The 19,187-nt window shown below is 37.5% G+C and overlaps 2 protein-coding genes across 2 annotated transcripts; both read left to right on the forward strand.

The window, feature by feature from the left end:
* The first annotated feature begins 468 nt into the window (after nt 1-468).
* Nucleotides 469-6,714, forward strand: abcb8 (ATP-binding cassette, sub-family B (MDR/TAP), member 8). The gene is made up of 16 exons (XM_083928463.1): nt 469-621; nt 1,188-1,518; nt 1,729-1,884; nt 2,404-2,498; nt 2,668-2,773; nt 2,886-3,047; nt 3,493-3,578; nt 3,672-3,769; nt 3,874-3,979; nt 4,111-4,144; nt 4,388-4,524; nt 4,634-4,728; nt 4,815-4,948; nt 5,067-5,214; nt 5,298-5,548; nt 6,368-6,714. Exons 1-16 carry the CDS (start codon nt 515-517, stop codon nt 6,449-6,451), a joined length of 2,130 nt encoding a protein of 709 aa, XP_083784589.1. The 5' UTR covers nt 469-514; the 3' UTR covers nt 6,452-6,714.
* Nucleotides 6,715-8,130: 1,416 nt separating this feature from the next.
* cdk5 (cyclin dependent kinase 5) lies at nt 8,131-16,153 on the forward strand. Its single transcript, XM_083927789.1, has 12 exons — nt 8,131-8,294; nt 8,622-8,710; nt 8,799-8,866; nt 9,006-9,066; nt 9,152-9,208; nt 9,671-9,766; nt 9,944-10,018; nt 12,525-12,621; nt 13,176-13,245; nt 13,443-13,503; nt 13,601-13,681; nt 13,909-16,153. Exons 1-12 carry the CDS (start codon nt 8,258-8,260, stop codon nt 13,993-13,995), a joined length of 879 nt encoding a protein of 292 aa, XP_083783915.1. The 5' UTR covers nt 8,131-8,257; the 3' UTR covers nt 13,996-16,153.
* The last annotated feature ends 3,034 nt before the right edge of the window (nt 16,154-19,187 follow it).

The following is a 19,187-nucleotide window of genomic DNA, read 5'->3' on the forward strand; positions in this document are numbered from 1 at the left end:
CCCGCCGTCATTTCCGGAAGTGAATTGTAGTTTTCTTGCATTTTCCCAGACCTTTGTTGTCATTGTTTATTTATGTTTAAATATATTCATTTATATATATGCTTAATTTATTATTTGATATATATATATTGGATTTATTTTTTACATATTATTTTCACGCTGGTCTTATTTGTATGAATGTCTATTTTTGCTGTCTGCTTGTTCATGTGAAATAAAGATTTCTAAATTGAAAAAAAAAAATCTTGCATTTTCTTAAATAAACTCCGATCTTTTTTCACATGTGTCTTTTTCGACAACTAATACAAATGCATCCGTTTGCTGCCGTTTGTGAAATAAAGCAGAACACTGGTATCGCAAACGAATATTCACAATAAAAACGAAGTCATCTGTAGGGCGCAGAAATGCACTCTGGGTCAGTGTCAACATGGCAGCCTGCATGGTGCCTGTGGATTACTGTAGAGCTTAATGACTGTTTTAACCTAATGTGCTTGTTCTCACTGAAATAACTAAAAACATGTTTAAGTTCGTCTGCTGTAGAGCAAGCAACACTGCTCCGGTGCGCTCACTGCCGTTGCACCCGCGATGCAATAAAACAGCAGCAGATACATGGAAACTTTCACGGTAGGGCAATGTAACCGGTAACTAGTGTAGCTTATGAAAGCTGACCTATAGCTGCTATACAAGCCATATGTTAGTTAATCACCACTTACAAGCTTGACCTACTTAAATTTTCTAGACAGTACATGTTGACATAGCTGATTGCCTCTAGTGTTCAGATAGCCTAGGTATAGATACATAGGTACAGTGGGATGCATGTATGTATTTGAGTTGGTAATCAGGAACAGATTATCTACAATTTCCATTCCTATGTGTCTTTTCGACAGTAAAAAAAAACTTCAAAATGAAATAATGTTACTTCAGGTCTAGCGTGTAAAACTGCCATAACATGAGACATTTTGTGAATTCAGATAATCAATTAAGTCGTTTCCAAGCAAAAATATGAAAAACATTTGTCAGTTTTGTTATTATGTTATTGCTCTTCTTTATTTTATTTGTAGTGTTTTGTAAGCCCACAAAGGCAGGACGTGACACTAAATTACTTACTTCCTTACTTACATTAGCTTTACAATACTTTCATGATAGCTTATTAAACATATAATTGTATTCATATTCTACCTCATATGCAGATGGTACACATCGCCACGATTTCCAGCCCACCGCTCTTCACAGCAGTCTGGAAATGCTGTCAGTCGTATTTGGAGCTTTACTCTGAGAGCTGTCCGCCAGTCCACCACCCGAACATCCAAACCCCCAGGGGTGGCCCTGAAGTTCATCCTGGGACCAGCGGTACTCACTGTCTCTGCACGACTGTTCTGTCATGTAGCTCACTGCGAAGCAGATGTGAACAACAACACCCCGTTGGAAATAGTAACCAAAATCCCTGTGCCTGAGTTCAAATGGCATATCCTGTGGGAATTTGTCAAACCACAGCTGTTTGCTCTCATCGGTGCTGTTATGGTAAGCTTGAATCACTTCTCTTAAATGTAATGTCCGTGATATAAAATAAACTATAATATAGACCATGGGGTGCCCAATCCTGCTCCAGGAGAGCTACTGGAGAGCATGTTTTAGGGCAGTAGCTCTCCAGGAGCAGGATTGGACACCCCTGTTATAGACAGATGCTAAACATGTCATTTACGCTGATCAATGGATTATATTTCTTTTCAGCTTGCTTTTGGTGCAGCTATCTTGAATATTCAAATCCCCTTGATGCTCGGGGATCTGGTGAATGTTGTGGCACGTTATCTGAGAGAACAGACTGGAAATTATTTCCACGAGATTAGAGGTCCTGCGCTGAAATTACTGGGACTATATGGTATTCAGGTAAGTACACAGGAAATCTGTATTCTCTAAGCACAACTTCACATGCCAGTATCTCAACAAGAGTGACGTACAGTTGGTCTGTGACATGGCAGTGTCCACTGCACTCCTGAGTTATTAAACTTCATTGTGTCTAGCACCCAACTGTGTTAACAAAGCACATTCAGGCTTTAAATAACACTGCACTTTCCACAAAGAGTCTAAATTGTACATTTTTAAATATTTAATGGTAGTATATGGGATAATAACTGAGCACTCCTCTGTTAACTAATTTAGAAGAAATCCTGAAGGTAAAAGCAATAAAAGCAACACCAATATGCAATCCAATACAACAACAAAGTTAATTTTTCTATTAACTTTTTCAATTCAATGTTTCTATGATGTTTATTGCTCTGGGCTAGCACGTTCTATTCCTCTCCGTTTCATAATGAAAAAAATCTGCATGAAAACCTTTAAATGTCACCGCTGTTTTCTGTAAAAATGGTCCATTGCTCTGGTCATTAATCACCTTCTTTTGTTAAGGGCCTGCTGACAAGTGGCTACATCATCCTGCTTTCAAGGGTGGGGGAGAGAGTGGCAGCGGACATGAGGAAGACTCTTTTCGCATCCTTACTGAGGTACATATTCCTCAGTGGAATAGCAAAAGAAAGCATGGATACCATTGCATTGGTCACCAGACGGGATGCTTTCATGTTTATGCTAATGGACTATTAAGTTTATGTGTGGACAGCATCTGCAGTCCAACAAGTGCAGTTAACATTGTCTGTGTTATTTCCTTTGTCTCAGGCAAGATGTGGCTTTCTTTGATGCCAATAAAACTGGCCAGCTGGTGAACCGTTTAACTGCTGACATTCAGGAATTCAAGTCATCCTTTAAATTAGTCATCTCTCAGGTATAAAGTGCTATATTTGTGTTTTGAAATATTAAGCAATATGACAAGCAATATAGTTGTATCCTTGTATTTTTTTTATTTGTATTTTTATGCTATTTTTGCACATTTGCAGGGTCTGCGGAGTATTACACAGACAGTTGGATGTTTTGTCTCTCTCTACATCATCTCCCCCAAACTCACAGGTTTGACAGTAGTTGTCCTCCCCTGTCTGGTGGGAGCAGGGGCTCTCTTTGGCTCATTCCTCCGCAAACTATCCCGTTTGGCTCAAGAACAGGTGATAGCAAATGCAGTATTGTCATTTTGCTTAGAATTTTTCTTAGGTCTGGACAATGTCTTGTACGCAGTTTGAGTTTCATTGCTATGTCACAAGGGACTGCGATATCAGAACAGACAAAAGGAATAAAGCCGTAGATATGAGCAAGCAGAACAGACCTTCATTACAAAAGTGGCAGACATACTATACCTTTTCCTCTCTTAATGCAATATAGATATGATCTCACAAATGTTGTAAAGCCAAGTTGCTGTACAACTTCTTCTTGACTCCTACTCTGACTCTCATAAATCTGTGGGCTGTGAAAAAAATCATACTAACTTTGTATACATGTTTATTGTTTGTGCCTACAATTTGGGACACCATTAAATTGAAATTGTTTTGCAATTTACAAAAAAATGTTTAGATGGCTGTTGGTGCCTCGACTTAACTTTGTGTTTGATTTAAGGTGGCAAAAGCAACAGGAGTGGCAGATGAGGCACTTGGCAATGTGCGGACAGTGAAAGCTTTTGCAATGGAAGAGCGAGAGCTCCAGTAAGTGAGAGTATATTTTGATATACTCATAGGCATAGTACTTGCAGAGACAGTGTTTACTTCAGAGTTAGTAAGTTTGTCTTTTTTCACCAGGTTATATGCATATGAAGTTGACAAATCATGTGACATGAATGAAAACCTCGGTGCTGGAATTGCAGTTTTCCAAGGAATTTCAAACGTTGCCCTGAACTGTGAGTGTATTTGAACTATGTTAACTGATAAACACAATGTTGAGCAGATGTGTGCTGTATGTCACTATATAGTAATGTTTTTGTGTTGTGTGCTGTTAATACAGGCATTGTCCTAGGAACTATTTTTGCTGGAGGGACTTTAATTTCTAGCAATGAAATGTCTCCTGGAGACCTCATGTCTTTCCTGGTTGCTTCTCAGACTGTTCAGAGGTAAAAAAAACAAAACAAAAAAAACATACAAAAAAAAGCAAAAACTTGCCCCACAATGATTGCTTTTTATCACCATTTTTTGATTAAATAAATCACATGAAATTTAGCTCCTGTGTTCTCTTTATGCTCAGGTCATTGGCCAGTATCTCTATCCTTTTTGGACAGGTGAGTACAAAGATATACATAGAGCATGGGTTATCTGAAAATGTAGCATAATACTTAGAGCTGATTTGTCAACTAATTGATAGAAAAATCACTAACTATTTTGATAATCAATTAATTGTTCAGGTTTTCATGCAAAATAGCAGATTTAGTTGTAGTTCTTATTATATTATGTGTGCATTATGTAAACACCTGAAATATTATCTTGTGAGAAATTAAGCTGTGAATCTCTCACATTTGCAACAGATGGTGAGAGGATTGAGCTCTGGGGCTCGGGTCTTTGAGTACCTAGCTCTGGTGCCTACCATTCGTCTATCTGGAGGAGGACGCATCCCATACAAGAGTCTGACAGGAAGAGTGGATTTTATGAACATTTCATTCAGGTTGGAACCTCATCTTAATTCAAATAGATTTCAAGACAATTCTAGACATAAACTGAACATAAATATCACAGGATGCTCTCGATTGATCGTTTTTTTTGTATATTTATAGCTACCCCACAAGACCTGGCCATCAGGTCTTGACAAAGTTCAACTTAACGCTGCCACCTTGTAAAACTGTTGCCATTGTTGGAGAATCTGGAGGAGGTAATTTCCTAGAGAATGATTCTGATTGTAGGTGTGTGACACGTAAACAATATGAACCTATAAAAGATTAATCCAATTCATTGTAGGAAAGTCCACTGTGGCATCCCTGATAGAGCGTTTCTATGACCCGACCACTGGCGTAGTCATGCTGGACGGACTAGACATTCGAACGCTTGATCTGTCCTGGCTCAGGGGACAAGTCATTGGATTTATCAATCAGGTAAAGATTGTTTATCATTGTTTGATATGATTGATAAGCGGGTTTAGCAAAACAATTAAGCATGCACGTTCGTAGTAGTCAAGTTTTTTGCTGTATCTTCCACCCTGTGGGACTGCAGGAGCCAGTGTTGTTCGGATCATCTGTCATGGACAACATCCGCTTCGGGAAGCCTGAGGCCACAGATGCTGAGGTCATTAACGCAGCCAAGCAAGCCAATGCTCATGGCTTCATTACAGCTTTCCCAGATGGCTATAACACCGTGGTTGGTATGTGATCTAGCTTAGGCATTTACAAATATTAACATTCATGTCCCATTTTTAAATACTAAGCTCTAGATTTCTGAACCCAGGTGAGCGAGGTGCGACATTATCAGGTGGCCAGAAACAGCGCATAGCTATTGCCCGCGCCTTGATCAAGAACCCCTGCATCCTGGTACTGGATGAAGCCACTAGCGCCCTGGATGCAGAATCGGAGCGAGTAGTGCAGGAGGCTCTGGACAGGGCCACAAGTGGTCGCACTGTGCTTATCATCGCCCACCGGCTGAGCACCATTCAAGGGGCTGACCTCATCTGTGTCATGAGCAATGGCCGCATTGTGGAGGTGAGGTAGCAGAGTGTTAAAAAAAATGGAGGTGCTCTTATCTCCCTTTAAGGGCGTGATCACACTGTCCTCCCGGACCACGACCCGGACTTTAGGGTACTTGTCCCCCCTCCCTCTCCCCCCCGCGCCCCAGCCCCGTTTGTACTCACACTACCAGGGCCTCGGCCAGTTCTTCTTGCTGTCCATACGCCATCACGCCGTAACACGTCACACGCATTGATCGCGTGTGTGTGGCTTTGTTTACAAATCTTTCCACAGACCTCGGAGTTTTTGTGCGTCTTGTCGACTGTTTTTGAATATTTTCATCCGACCAAATCTGCAGTAAACACAACGTGAACCTTTCACCACCATTGTTGTTGTTGTTAAATGTCCGCGCATGGTCTGTCCTTCTATTTACATGTCCGAACAGGCGGACATAACGCTACTGCCGTAGGGCTCGGGCTCGTGCGCGTGCACGTGCGCACGCTCGTGCTCGTACATGTGCAAACGGCTCCGCTAAAGCCCACCTATTTCAAGCGGGCCGTGGCGGCCCAGCTGGCCCCAGTTGAGCGCGGAGCGGGTGCGCTCACACTACTTAAAGGTACTAGACTTTAGCTGAAAAACCGGTTTTGGCCGAGGCCAAAAGGACAGTGTGAGCACGCTGTAAAAGTCTCTGCTAATTTATTGGACTGCCTAGTAAGTTCAAAGAGGCACTAAAGAGAATTTGCTCAATTCCATGTTCTGTAATTCATACGTTTATACTGATTGCCGCCATCTTAATGTGCTGAGTGTGTAATATAAGTTTTGATTATATCTAACTGCTTCTTCTTGTCTTTTAAGGCTGGGACTCACTTGGAACTGCTGAGCAAAGGAGGACTTTACTCTGATCTGATCCGCAGGCAGAGAACTGAGAAGCAGAAATAAACACATAAACAAAACTTGTTTACTGTAGATCTACAGTGACTCAGTGTCACTGAGTAATAGAATCTATTTTTAAATGAAATTCAGGGAAGGCTTGCCTGAACAGATAAATTCTGTATGGCTCTTAATATAAATCTACCATCTCGCTGTCTAGTTTTGCGTTAAACTGTCAAATTTATGTATGTACTGTAAATGTATAAGCGGACCAACTGGATCAGCCTGTGATGATTAACTACACAACTGTACAGTATCTAAATTAAATAGGATTTTCATAACACTGTTCTCTCTTATCCTGTATAGAAAGATCAATTATATTGTGGTTAAAAAACAAAAGAAATAAACTTTGTTTTAATTAGCATATACTGTATTTTCCCTTTTTAATACACAGACTTTTAATTTTTGTCACAAATACAGGGTTGAAGAAGCTGAACACTGAACCTAAATACTGGGCTGTATATGCTTTGTGGATGGTTTTAGTTTTCTTGTAGTGATGAGTAAATCTATTGTGTCAGTTGCTGAAAACAAACAAAAACTTTTTACAGCCACCTTTCAACAGGCTAAGTGTTTGATGCCCAGAATATTTTGAGTGAATTATGTCTTGAAAGTCTGTTGTTTTTTTGTTTTTTTTAATATGTGGCAATATTTCTTTTTATCCACCCCTTGTGTGATTCTATCCGCACATTACGTTCGCTCAATACAAAGTTTTGCACGCTGGTGAATATTAGCCATCAGTATTCATTAATTGGATTATAGAAAGTGAAATTGTTTGTTGTTTACATCATTAAACAGATACATTAGATAAATGAATAGTTCAAAGGACACAGTCTGACAGCTTTTAAGTAGAATCAATTTGCAGTTTGAGGTTAGATTAGTAATGATCAATTTCAGTACAGTAACACACATTTAACATACTTGTCCTCAAATATCACATAGTAATCAGTATGAAACCACATCCATCACAGCTGTTATCTTTGACCACAGTGTGTGGTTAGATTTCAAGAATAAGTGTTTCTGGTTCCTGGGGATGATGAAGTGTCGTAAGAGTGTTGTACGGTAAGGTTTGTACAATGTTTTCCTGTTACTACTTTTCAGTTTGATTTACAGAACTAGCTTACAATAAGCTTTGTAAAAGGGTGTAATACTATAAAGATAGATGTATTACTATTTCTTAGCAATCCTAAATATTCGGCAGAAGAAGTTTACACAATTAATTTGATCATTAATTTTGCAAAATGCTATACCCATAAAAGGATTTGGCTTGACAAACTACCCTCTTTTTATATTTTTGACCACTATGGAAAACTGAAACTGAAAAATAGTAAATTGGCAAAAACTTATATTATTCAGGCATTTCAGATTTACTCCCTTAGTGTAGCAGACCCCGTTTTTGTTTTTCTTGATTTCTTTTTTCAAGTTGTATTGTCTTTGTACATTTTCATTTATGTTATTACCATTTATACATTTAGAAATACACGTTTTGTATTGTGTATAACTGGAATATAGATTAGACTTTTCAAATATAAAAAAAGCAACTAGAAAGAAGAATGGACAGTTTCTTCTGAACTAAATATGTTTCTAGCAATGTTTTGGGATTTTTGGTCTGGTTTTGGGGGTGTGTTGTAATTCATCCTTCGGCCTCTAGATGCCCAACCAGACAAGCTCGACTGCAGCTGCAGAGCGACCAGAAGCAGCCAGTGCAGATAGCTTGAAGCTAACGCTAGCTATCACAACATTATTAACCCCAGTTCGGGGCCTTAAATCAGTCATTGGTTTGCTAGCTTGTTCAAGGGCTGGCTTCATTGGCCGACCATGCAGAAATATGAAAAGCTTGAAAAAATCGGAGAGGGTAAGTTTCATTCGATTTTTATAAAGTTAATATCAGCTAGCTTGGTTTGCTAAGCTAGCATTCAGGTAGATGCAGTGCTAGTTAACGGTAGCTAAGCGCTGTGCCTACGTTAACTAATACTATTGTTAACCATATACAAAACGGTGTGTACAGTTTTTACTTACACTGGCATGTGTTAATGGCACTATCTGTCAAAACAGGTCTGCCCGCCAGCTTTAACGATATTAACGCTAGCAATGTAGGTAGCTAAGCTAGCTTACGTTAGGATCTCTTGGCGTTGCTATGCGATACATGACTACCATAACTGAACCGTCATCTTCTCCGCAGGTACGTATGGTACAGTGTTCAAGGCTAAAAACAGAGAAACCCACGAAATTGTGGCTTTGAAAAGGGTCAGGTTGGACGACGACGACGAGGTATATTTTCAGAATAACATACTATTCATTCAATTGTTTTCTGGGTAGTTGTTAGCATGCTAATCAAACTGGCTGTCATTTATTTTAGGGGGTGCCAAGTTCAGCTTTGAGAGAAATCTGTCTTCTGAAGGAACTAAAGCATAAGAACATTGTCAGGTCAGTCTGCTGCTGGATTCAATTTATGTGGGAGTGATGTTTGTCTTGTTTTCACTGTTTGTCAGATGGATTAAAATGGTAAGCAGTCTGTACTTAACCCCTGATTACTATCAACTTAAAGGTGTTCTGTCTTCTCCAGACTACATGATGTTTTGCACAGTGACAAGAAATTAACCTTGGTTTTTGAATATTGTGATCAGGTGAGATAGTTATCCCAAATATTATATTATGTCATGTTTTAATGTGTATACCTTCCAAGGCTAATGTGTCTCTTATCAACTGTAGGATTTGAAGAAGTATTTTGACAGCTGCAATGGGGATCTAGATCCTGAAACTGTGAAGGTGAGAGATACACATCCTAGATAGTCAACAAATAGAGTTTAACCAGCACTAGTTAAGAAGCGGCAACTCATGGCAAATTTACTGTACCTGGGTCAGGTTTGTTTTGCCACTGCCCCGCCTCTTTAGGGAACCGGAGGCAAGTTCTTAATGTATTGATTACAATGGGTGAAGAGAATGTGAACACTGATTATTACAGATAATCACAAACCACATATCTTCTGAACATTCTGACACTAAAATGGCAATTTTGAGATTGAGAAAATGAATCCATCCACAAAGCGTTCACTACACTTCCAAACGAGGCTGCGCCAATTTAGGAGGCCGGCATTGTATACCATTTAATGCGTAATCTTTAGTTAATAAAGTGTCTGTGATTATCATTAGTATGCAAGTTAAATCTTGTGTAACTTGGAATAAGCTGCTTTAATATCGTTTTGTCTCCAAACTATCTCTCTGATGCAGTCATTCATGTACCAGCTGTTGAAAGGCCTCGCTTTCTGCCACAGTCGAAACGTTCTTCATAGAGATCTGAAGCCGCAGAACCTCCTCATAAACAGAGTAAGTGTTTAGGTGCATTTGGACTTTGACTTAAAGGCTGAACAAACTATGCAAACTGGAAATCAGTAACAGCATGTGTGAAATGTAAAGTTAAATCTGATGCACAATTGAAGATGCAGTTTATCAATCTGTTAATATTATCTGGGAAGATTTGGTAACTTGCATCTCTGTATATAGAATGGAGAGTTAAAGCTGGCTGACTTTGGGCTGGCTCGAGCCTTTGGCATTCCTGTGAGGTGTTACTCAGCAGAGGTAGGTTGTACTTCATTTCCATTTTATAGAATTGTATTATCTGTAGCTGTGTAGCCAAGGTAAACAGTGCAAATGTCATAATAAAAATATTTTCTGATGCAATGTCAATTCAGTTGTCTTCACAGTATTATAAAACACCACACACTTGTAGAGTCCTTAATTGCGTCTCCAGATAAATATAATTCCTTTTTTGCTGAAGTACAATGAGTTATAGTACATACCATACTATAACCAGAAAGTAGAAGCCAGTCTCAATATCTATTGTGATATTTGGAGTTGTAATTAAAAAGAAATTAGTACTGAGACAAAAAAAAAGACAAATGTATGATCTCTCAGTTCTTAATTTAGGTGGTGACGTTAACATGACTCTTCAGATGGTTTGTTAAACAGAACCATCTGAGAAGGCGTCGTTAAAAACGGATTGGGGAAGAGCAGGCACTTTCAAAGTATACCTGGCAGGTGATTGGATGAACCATCTGTCTGTCAAACTCTTGCTTAAGTCATTCAGTAGGAGAGAGAAAACAACATTTCCATCCTTCTCTTCTATCAATAAAGAAAAACTGGATTTTCATGTGACACGTGAATGCAATTCTCACGTGGTCTCATACTATCGCAAGGTTTCAGCGTTAGTTTTAAAACCGGACAATATCTCATCTATAAATAGAAGCTTTCATCCTTTGTTGTCACGTTGGACAGCGCGACCTCACACATATCTCATTATAACATAAAATATCAAAATATGGCACATCAAACTAGCAAACTGCAGCAAAAACAGATATATTGTTTCTAATTCAATGTTCCCTTTTACGCTTTTAAAATGCTCTTATTTATGTTCAAAGCCATTAGCTTCAAGTTCTATGAGGTCCTGAAGTTAAAGGGGACATATTATTCAGATTTTGCTCCCCCCTCCTATGTCAACATGCAGGCTCATTAGAATATACCGCCCCCTGAGTCCCAGTATATTAACCCACAGCTTGAACACTACTTTTGCAAAGGTGCACCATATTTTTCTCGCAAGCCCATCATAGCAGACTGGGCTTTTTTAGGACAGGGCCTTAAAGAGACAGGCACTAAAACAGAGCGTTTCAGTCAGAGCATGACTACAGGTTATAGACCTTATCAAGCGAATTCCATTGCTAGGCAACAGCTGTGTTCCTTGTTAACTTCCTGTCAGCTGATGTCACATACAATGCAACATGAAATAAACTAGGACTGTTTTAAAATGTTTATGTTTACATCTTTGAGAAGGTCCATATGCAGACAGTATGAGGATAAAGAATTTGTTTCTTGAACATCAAAGCATACAAACATGTTCTAGTAGAAACCTCAAATAAAAATATGGACCTGAAAATAAGCATAATATGTCCCTTTTTAAGCCATCAATAAATGATGGGAGAGAGTCAAATACACAGCAGCACATGGCTTAAGTGGTGTTCTGATTTATCGATGCTATCAGATAAATGACAGGCAAGTTTAAATAGGTTTAGTGGATTTGGTTGTTGGCTGACATAAGGGCTGCGCTCCAAACTCATGAGAGGGCACTTGACCTTGAGTGTCTACTACTCATCTGAAAATGTAATAAAAAAGGAAACCTAGAGGGGAGCAGAGTTTGAAGCATTGAGGGTTTGAAGCAAGGACTTTTAAAGGTCATTTCATTTCAGAGGACGTATTACCCTGAGACCCTTTCTTGGTTGAGCAAGAAGAAATGAATGACCCTACAGATATTTCAACTACATGAATATTCTTGTAGTTGAAATATCTGTAGGGTCATTCATTTCTGTATGTAATACATACAGCATAAGTTACACTGACTTGCTTTTACGATGACAGTATGGGTATTTTGTTTACTATATCAGCATTAATGCCTGTCAAGTCAAATTGTTCAGAGTCAAGTTCTTCAAACTCCTCCTTTGGTAAGTGAAGCTGTCATAGAGGTATTATTCAGGTGCATAAGGGTTTTTTATGTTATGGAAATGTGTATGCCGATGAGTTCCCCACACTTATTTTGATGAATGAAAAATATCCCACAACCTCACAGCTTTCAAACACATTGCTCTAAGATTTTTTTGTATAAGTAAAGAAATTAGAACATGCTGCATTTATCATCCTCTTTGTGCATCACTTCTTTAAACTTAAAAAAAAAGGCTTCCAAATATGTGACGGTTTTCAAAATACGAAGCACGTCTAGGCTTGACTTTTTTTCCCCTGCAAAAATGACGCATGGAAGGTTAGTAATGGTTCTGTAGCAGATGGTCGCATCAGTAGCATCTGTACCGAATGGAACTTAAAAACTTTTCTAGCTGAAATATAGGCACTTCAGCAAAGACATTTTGTTGTGGCAAAACTATTTTCTGACATTGATATCAAATCCATCTCTGTCTAATCTGTACAGTATATGTAGCACCCACCAGTCAATATGCTGAACGATTATGTTAACACCAGTTTGGCTGTGATAATTGGTGCGATTAGGTCTAATTCTCACACTTTACTCTGTGATTTGACTTAGGTGGTGACGTTGTGGTACCGGCCTCCAGATGTGCTATTTGGTGCTAAACTTTATTCTACCTCTATTGACATGTGGTCAGCTGGATGCATATTTGCAGGTTTGTTTGTGATTGTTGACATAAATGAGGATTTAAGTTTGTCTATTCTTGTTTCTAATTGTTTTGTCACCTCTTGTGACTAGGATACTGTTAATACTAATAATACAAAAATAATAATTCATTAAGTGTATAAGGCACTTTGGTTAAACATTGTTTTCAGAGTTCAGTACCTTCTGTATGAATGCCTAACCTAATTTACAGGTGTTTTAGCTTACTAGAGAACAGCATACAATAGGAATAATACTAGGCATACCCAAAATGGTATATATGTGCAGCTAAATGTAAAATTGTATTAAAAAATGTACAATTTTTTAATACATTGTATTGTATTATATTAATTGTATTAAAAAAAATTACAATTTTTTATCATGGGACAGGCCAGGACCACTATGGGAATAAGTCATTTTAACTTTTAGTGTTAATATCCTGTCATGCTTCAGTGTTATAAATATATAAGTGTTTTACGTGTAGGTTGTTTTATGAAAGAATAAAGCTTAAGCAAACAATTGATGAAATGCCAATCATGTGTCCTTTTGATTCCATGTCCTATTTAGAGCTGGCTAATGCTGGAAGGCCTTTATTCCCGGGGAACGATGTGGATGACCAGTTGAAAAGAATCTTCAGATATCTTTTTCATAGCATTTGTAGGTATTGACAAGGTGTCTTCTTTACAGTTTGGTATTCAGAACTCTGAGACCACAGGGGTTGAGTTCAGACAGAACTATTGATCTACTTTGTGATGAATGATTTACAAAGAGTAAGTCTTAACAGGCTGGATACACTTCTCTCTTCCAAAAAGTTTTTCTTTAACCACTTGGTACGTTGTTGGGTACACCAACTGAAGAACAGTGGCAGACAATGACAAAACTCCCCGATTACAAGGTAACTTATTAATGCTTTTTATTGAAGACCCACAGTAGATTGAGTATACACTAAATGTTACAGAACTATTCATTACTGCTTCTCGTTCTACCTGCAGCCATATCCCATGTATCCAGCCACCACCTCACTGGTGAATGTGGTGCCCAAACTAAGTAGCACAGGACGGGATCTACTCCAGGTACTTAACTTTTACAATGTCTAGCTTTATTTAAATATCAAAACACATTTTTAAGTCTGTGGTCATTGAGAATGTTTTTGTTTTTTTCTTAGTTTTCGTTTTGTACAAAATAGTTCAGTAACTTCAGCTAAAATGAACTACCAGTTTAGGCTAATATACAGTGTGGCTTGCAAGAAATGTGATATTGCTGTTTTACTTATTCAAATGTTTCCTGTGATCTCATCCAGAACCTGTTAAAATGTAACCCTGTCCAGAGGATCTCTGCAGAAGAAGCCTTGCAGCACCCTTACTTTGCTGATTTCTGCCCGCCCTAAATGCTAAATGGCCACTCACTGAAGCTCAGCCGCCAGAATCAATTATCCTTCAACCTCGTTGGCTCATTAGGACCAGTCCCGACAAGGCAAATCCCTCAAACGGTTTTCAAATACTCCCATGCTTTTCTTTCTGTCGTGCCTCTGTGTGGATCAAAGTCCTGGTGGCTCTGCATGGTTTTAGGTTCTTTAAAGTTGCAAGCCCGTTTAATTTGGTGCATAACACCTCCCAGTTAATTAGCACTAATGTGGGAGGCCGCAATATGTGTTACATTGAATACATTTATACCTGTGGAAACAGTTGTCAACAATACACCCCATTAATTGCTTCCATTAAAAAAAAGAAAAAAAATCAACATTAGTTTGAGATTGTGGACCGATGATACAGGAATGTTGATGCCAATATTTGAGCTTAGAAAGTGTAATGATTGCCATCAACAAACATTACTTTGATGAGGATAACTTAAATTTTGTTATTAAAAAAGACAATTATGACACTATATGTTCTAAAACTTTTCTTTGGCATTCCATTGCAGTTTGTTGTTCCTTATTAACCAGTATACACTGGTGCTGGTACTGGTACATGTGTGATAACAGGTTAATATCCACTGATATATTGGCTCTGTGGAGGCAACAGATTTATGGGGCAGCTAATGCTACAATTCTATTTCAAAGCTAAATTGAATCACACAAGAGCAATTCATTTAAGAATTGTATTGTCTTAGGTCAATTTTTCTTTCTTTTTAGGATTATGTGTTATTATTGTTAACAGTTTATTTTACAAGTCTGTAATTTAGAAATTTCCTAGAAATTTTCCTGGATAGAACTACTGTATGTGATTTGGTGCTAATTTCTTCCTTTGAAAGAATGAGTCCAATTAAACCTAAATATTTATAAATTATTCACGTTTGTTTGGAAACTTTATTCTCCATATATACTAAATTGTATGGTTGCCTGTACACATGTACTTTTTTGCATGTTCAATCGGTCTGCTTTGCACTTATTATAAGACTAAAACTATTAAATATTAGTAATTAGAAGTGAACCAGTTTAACACTGTCTCTATTTTTCCTGTAATTGGTACCAAATGAAATACTTATGTCCAGGAGATTATTAGGCAATTACAGACATGTAAATGCACTGTATTATATATTTTTTTCTAAACAGACTACAGACTTGTAACTGATGTTTCACATACCACCAGTACAACTCTTCGTCCCACTACCTATTACAAGATTGTATAATAGCATGGGAAGCTAATTTATGATTTGATTTTTTCTCAGGCTTTTTATTTCCCCTTTTGTATTTGTCTTTTGTGCACTTTGTAACTTTTCTTTTAAATCATTGAGTATATCAATATTAAATATGTTGAACACTGACAGCCAGGATTATAGCCGGTTATCAATAAATGGGCCGATATACAAATATACATGTTAATGACTAGTGGACAATTAGTGACACATTACTTTTTTATACATCATCTTTATCATAATTGTACTAATGTCTTAGCTTTTCTGAGATGCTTTTTTAATTGTCACGTTAGAGATGAAAATCCACTGATAATCTGTATTTTCATATGATTGTTTTGCACCATTAGCTGTTTCTATTCTGGTAACTTATTATATTAACATGGTTAACAGCTTGCAGTGTTATTTACTCCAGATTGTTACAACTACTTATCCCATAAAAGCCTACATAATGAGTTGTTTGAGGTAGCTGTGTTGATAGAAAAATGATTTCTTTTCATTTTGCTGATGTAAAACAAGATAATGGATGCATGTATTTATTAATAATGGAATGTCTGCTCATTTGTTTTGCATTCATTTAAATATAGCACAACTTCGTTTGGTACAGAAACTCCTGTTGAATGATTCAGTGTTACTTAGAACTAGAGAATTTAGTCGGCTCTTTTTAGGATTGAAAATGTTAGAAGGTTGTGTGTGCGTGTGTGGGGTAAGTTATAATGAAAAAGAAAACAAAAGCATTTTCTCAGTATTTCATTATCTCGTGATAACAGGAAATTTCCGGCAAACTGCTGTAATTATTTTAAGCAGCTTACATTTCAACTTTGAATGAAGAGCGAATTTTGCACTTTGCTCGTATCCTTGCTTTTGTTGGTCAAAACCTGGGACAGATGTTGACAGTGATTCTTTTTGTGTATATTTCAGTCAATAACACTCAGTTTTCAGTAAAGTGGACATTTTTTTGCTTTTGAGATTGGAACTTAATTCTTGACTTTGGAAACCGTAGTGGACAAAACTGTCTCACCAGAAGGTGCATTCAGTGACCTACCTGTGATATGATTGAATTGTATTATCATTGAGGCTTTGATAATATTGTTTCGCCTGACATTCCTGTCAATAAACCATTCTGAATTCAAATTAAAAGCTCAGAACATCTACAAAAAAAGACCTTAAGGTGAGTTTTATTTAGGTCTTGTTAGAAATGTTTCCTTTTACTTTGAACATTATTTAGACAGCTTGCTCATCCACAGGTCACCTTGACTACTGTAGCATTTAGGGAACATCTTTGTTGTAAATGGTTAAAGGAAAAAAAAAAAAAAAGAATCCAGTCGACTAAATCTCAACAACTTTTGGACTTAATTATGTCAGCTTCAGTGTACGTGATGAGGCTGCTGTTTTTGATTACGGTGTTTTTGTTTAAAGCTCTTGAAATGTTTTTCTTAATATAAAAAAAACATGTCTTAATAAGCAAAAAATGAAGTTGAGCTTATGTTAAAAACAAACTCCGATCTTCTGGGTAGATGCTATCGTACCCACTGAACTAGTTACTCAACAAATTTGGCATACTACGCAAGCCTCAACTCTAGCAGACATTAGCTATGAAGGGTGAATGTTAGGTCAAAAGACAGCGTTGCTTACACTACGAGGTTAAAAAACCATCTGTGTGTGGACGCCTGTGTTGGCGTGCGGTTTGGTTTGTCATTAAAGTGACAGTTTGACTTAAGACTGACTACGTTACACATAGTTAAGTGTGTATTAACTATTTAATATACAGTTCAGAGTTAAAATCACATATCTACAATAAAATGCACATAAAGCACGTAGAGCCAGATGAAGCAAGTTCAGTTCCCCAGACGTATGTGCACCTGAAAATCTTGATGTCACCTGTAAGTACCAGTCTTGAAGGCACATTTTAGTTTCACTTCGAACCACATTATGTTTATGTAATCCATAAAAATTGAATGGAAAGATATATCGCAGTATCCGCTTCTGCAGAATATCTTTCTTTTTGAGCATTGCACATTCCCTGGCCCAGTTTTGGGGAGGACATGGAGAACATCATTTTGATTCATCTGGCTCCAAAAATACATTTTGGACCATACAAATTGAAAAGCATGGCTAAGATTACATTAAGAGACCAGAGATAATAGGAATACATAATGATCATGCAAGGGAGAGAGTGGTTGTGACAAATTATTAAGAATCAAATAGTTCAAATCTAGATGTTGGGTAACAGAAATATATAGGATACGGTTTTCTACTCATCCATAACTATGCAGTAAATATCAGGACTACTTAATGAGCACAAACAGTTCAGTAACAGTTTCTGCCAGTTCAGATACACTCTGCTGTTCTGTGACTGGTAGTAAGGCAGGGGGTGTGGGGGGAGAGAGGTAAAGACCCGGGACATTTTTTTTTACAAATCCTTCATCCACAGTTTGCGGTAAATGCTGGGTAATTTTTATGCTTTTTAACCCGACAATATGACACACACACTCAGAATCATCACGGCAACGCAGCATCATCACAATAGCATCATTGTGTAACATGAATTGGCATTTCCGTCTCTTTATTTGGCTGATGATGGTTAATATACAGTTGTCATATCATACATCTGTGTTGCAGTTGGCAGCTGTTCAGTCTACATCCATTCCAGCTGTTGAAAACAACATGAATTGAAAATAGGAATCCCAAATCTTTTTTTTTTTCTTATGTCAATTTGTATCTGAATCAGTGCATTTATTGCTCAAGACAAAACACCACTGACTTTTTTTTCCCTCTTAGTTTCCTGAAAAGTAAAATTCCATTTGGATAAAGTCTCTTCATAAGGTGGTCTCTGGCTCCTCTCAGGAGTACGCTCTTATTACTATTAAGCTGGAGCAGTGAACACACCATGTGTAACAGCGTGTAAACAGTAGTTTAAACTAGAGCCATAAAAGGTAGTCACAACCATAGACGTCCCGTCATTGGCTTTCAAGTGATGGCTGATCTCCAAAGGTTTGTGCTTCACATCAACAGTCATCTAATACACAGACAACAGAGTAATAAAGCTACAGTGTTATGAACACCACTTAACTTGATTGGCATTATACTTGAAAATTTCACATTAAAAAAAAAATGGACTCTGAATTTCCAGTAATGTATTTATAGTGAGGATATGGAAGTGTACCTTCAAGTCCATGAATGTATTGTCAAGGATTTAAATAACAGAGTGAACATTAAAAAAAAAAGAGGAAGCAGACTCACACGAAGATAAGAAGAAAAGTTGTGTACGTGAGTAAGATGGGTAAATACAGAGTTTATTATACTTGATCATTTATACATCACAAAATGTTATTTGTGACTTATTACATTGTCTGGAATAATAACAATAAAAAAAGAATACAATGGTAAATTTGTACAATGCATTTCTGTTATAAATCAATTTAACTGAATGAGGCTGAGGTGCATGGTGGCTTTGATGTTCGAGGGGATTCTCTTGTATTTAATAAATTCTACTTAGTTATACCCAGCTAAATAGTCCAAATTCCTTCTGGTGTACAAACAGAAGAAAAAACACTTTTATCGTTCTCTCTCTCTTTCTATATACTGTATTTGAAAAATGTCTCACAGGAGTAGTACAGAATTTCTTCATGGCATTTGATTGCAGGTATTTACAAATTTCTGTCAAGTTTAGGAATGTCACCAACAAGCCTTTTAAAGTCTGCTTATGTTCAATAGAGAATAGATTACTATCAAAGGGGATTGTGCTGATGAACACTTTTAAGACAGGGTAATGAAAAAAACAAACAAAGCCGTGAATGATTTAATAGGCAAAAAGGAAAACCTGATTGTTTCTCTTCTAATGAATGCAGGCTAGCATTTTAAGGTGACAGCCAGAACAGCAACACCCCCCCCAATTGAAATATCAGCTATCTAAAGATACATTCAACAGTTATTTTGGGGCCTCCT

Source organism: Echiichthys vipera, assembly GCF_963691815.1.
Source record: "Echiichthys vipera genome assembly, chromosome: 15".
NCBI classification, from domain to species: domain Eukaryota; kingdom Metazoa; phylum Chordata; class Actinopteri; order Perciformes; family Trachinidae; genus Echiichthys; species Echiichthys vipera.

Excerpts from the sequence above, each read along its gene's own strand:
- abcb8 (XM_083928463.1), top strand. The coding sequence starts at position 515 with ATGTTTAAGTTCGTCTGCTGTAGAGCAAGCAACACTGCTCCGGTGCGC. Across the intron at positions 1,885-2,403 it reads TGGGACTATATGGTATTCAG|GGCCTGCTGACAAGTGGCTA; the intron begins GTAAGTACACAG and ends TCTTTTGTTAAG. Across the intron at positions 2,774-2,885 it reads TTAAATTAGTCATCTCTCAG|GGTCTGCGGAGTATTACACA; the intron begins GTATAAAGTGCT and ends GCACATTTGCAG.
- cdk5 (XM_083927789.1), top strand. The coding sequence starts at position 8,258 with ATGCAGAAATATGAAAAGCTTGAAAAAATCGGAGAGG. Across the intron at positions 8,867-9,005 it reads AAGCATAAGAACATTGTCAG|ACTACATGATGTTTTGCACA; the intron begins GTCAGTCTGCTG and ends TGTCTTCTCCAG. Across the intron at positions 9,067-9,151 it reads TTTTTGAATATTGTGATCAG|GATTTGAAGAAGTATTTTGA; the intron begins GTGAGATAGTTA and ends TATCAACTGTAG.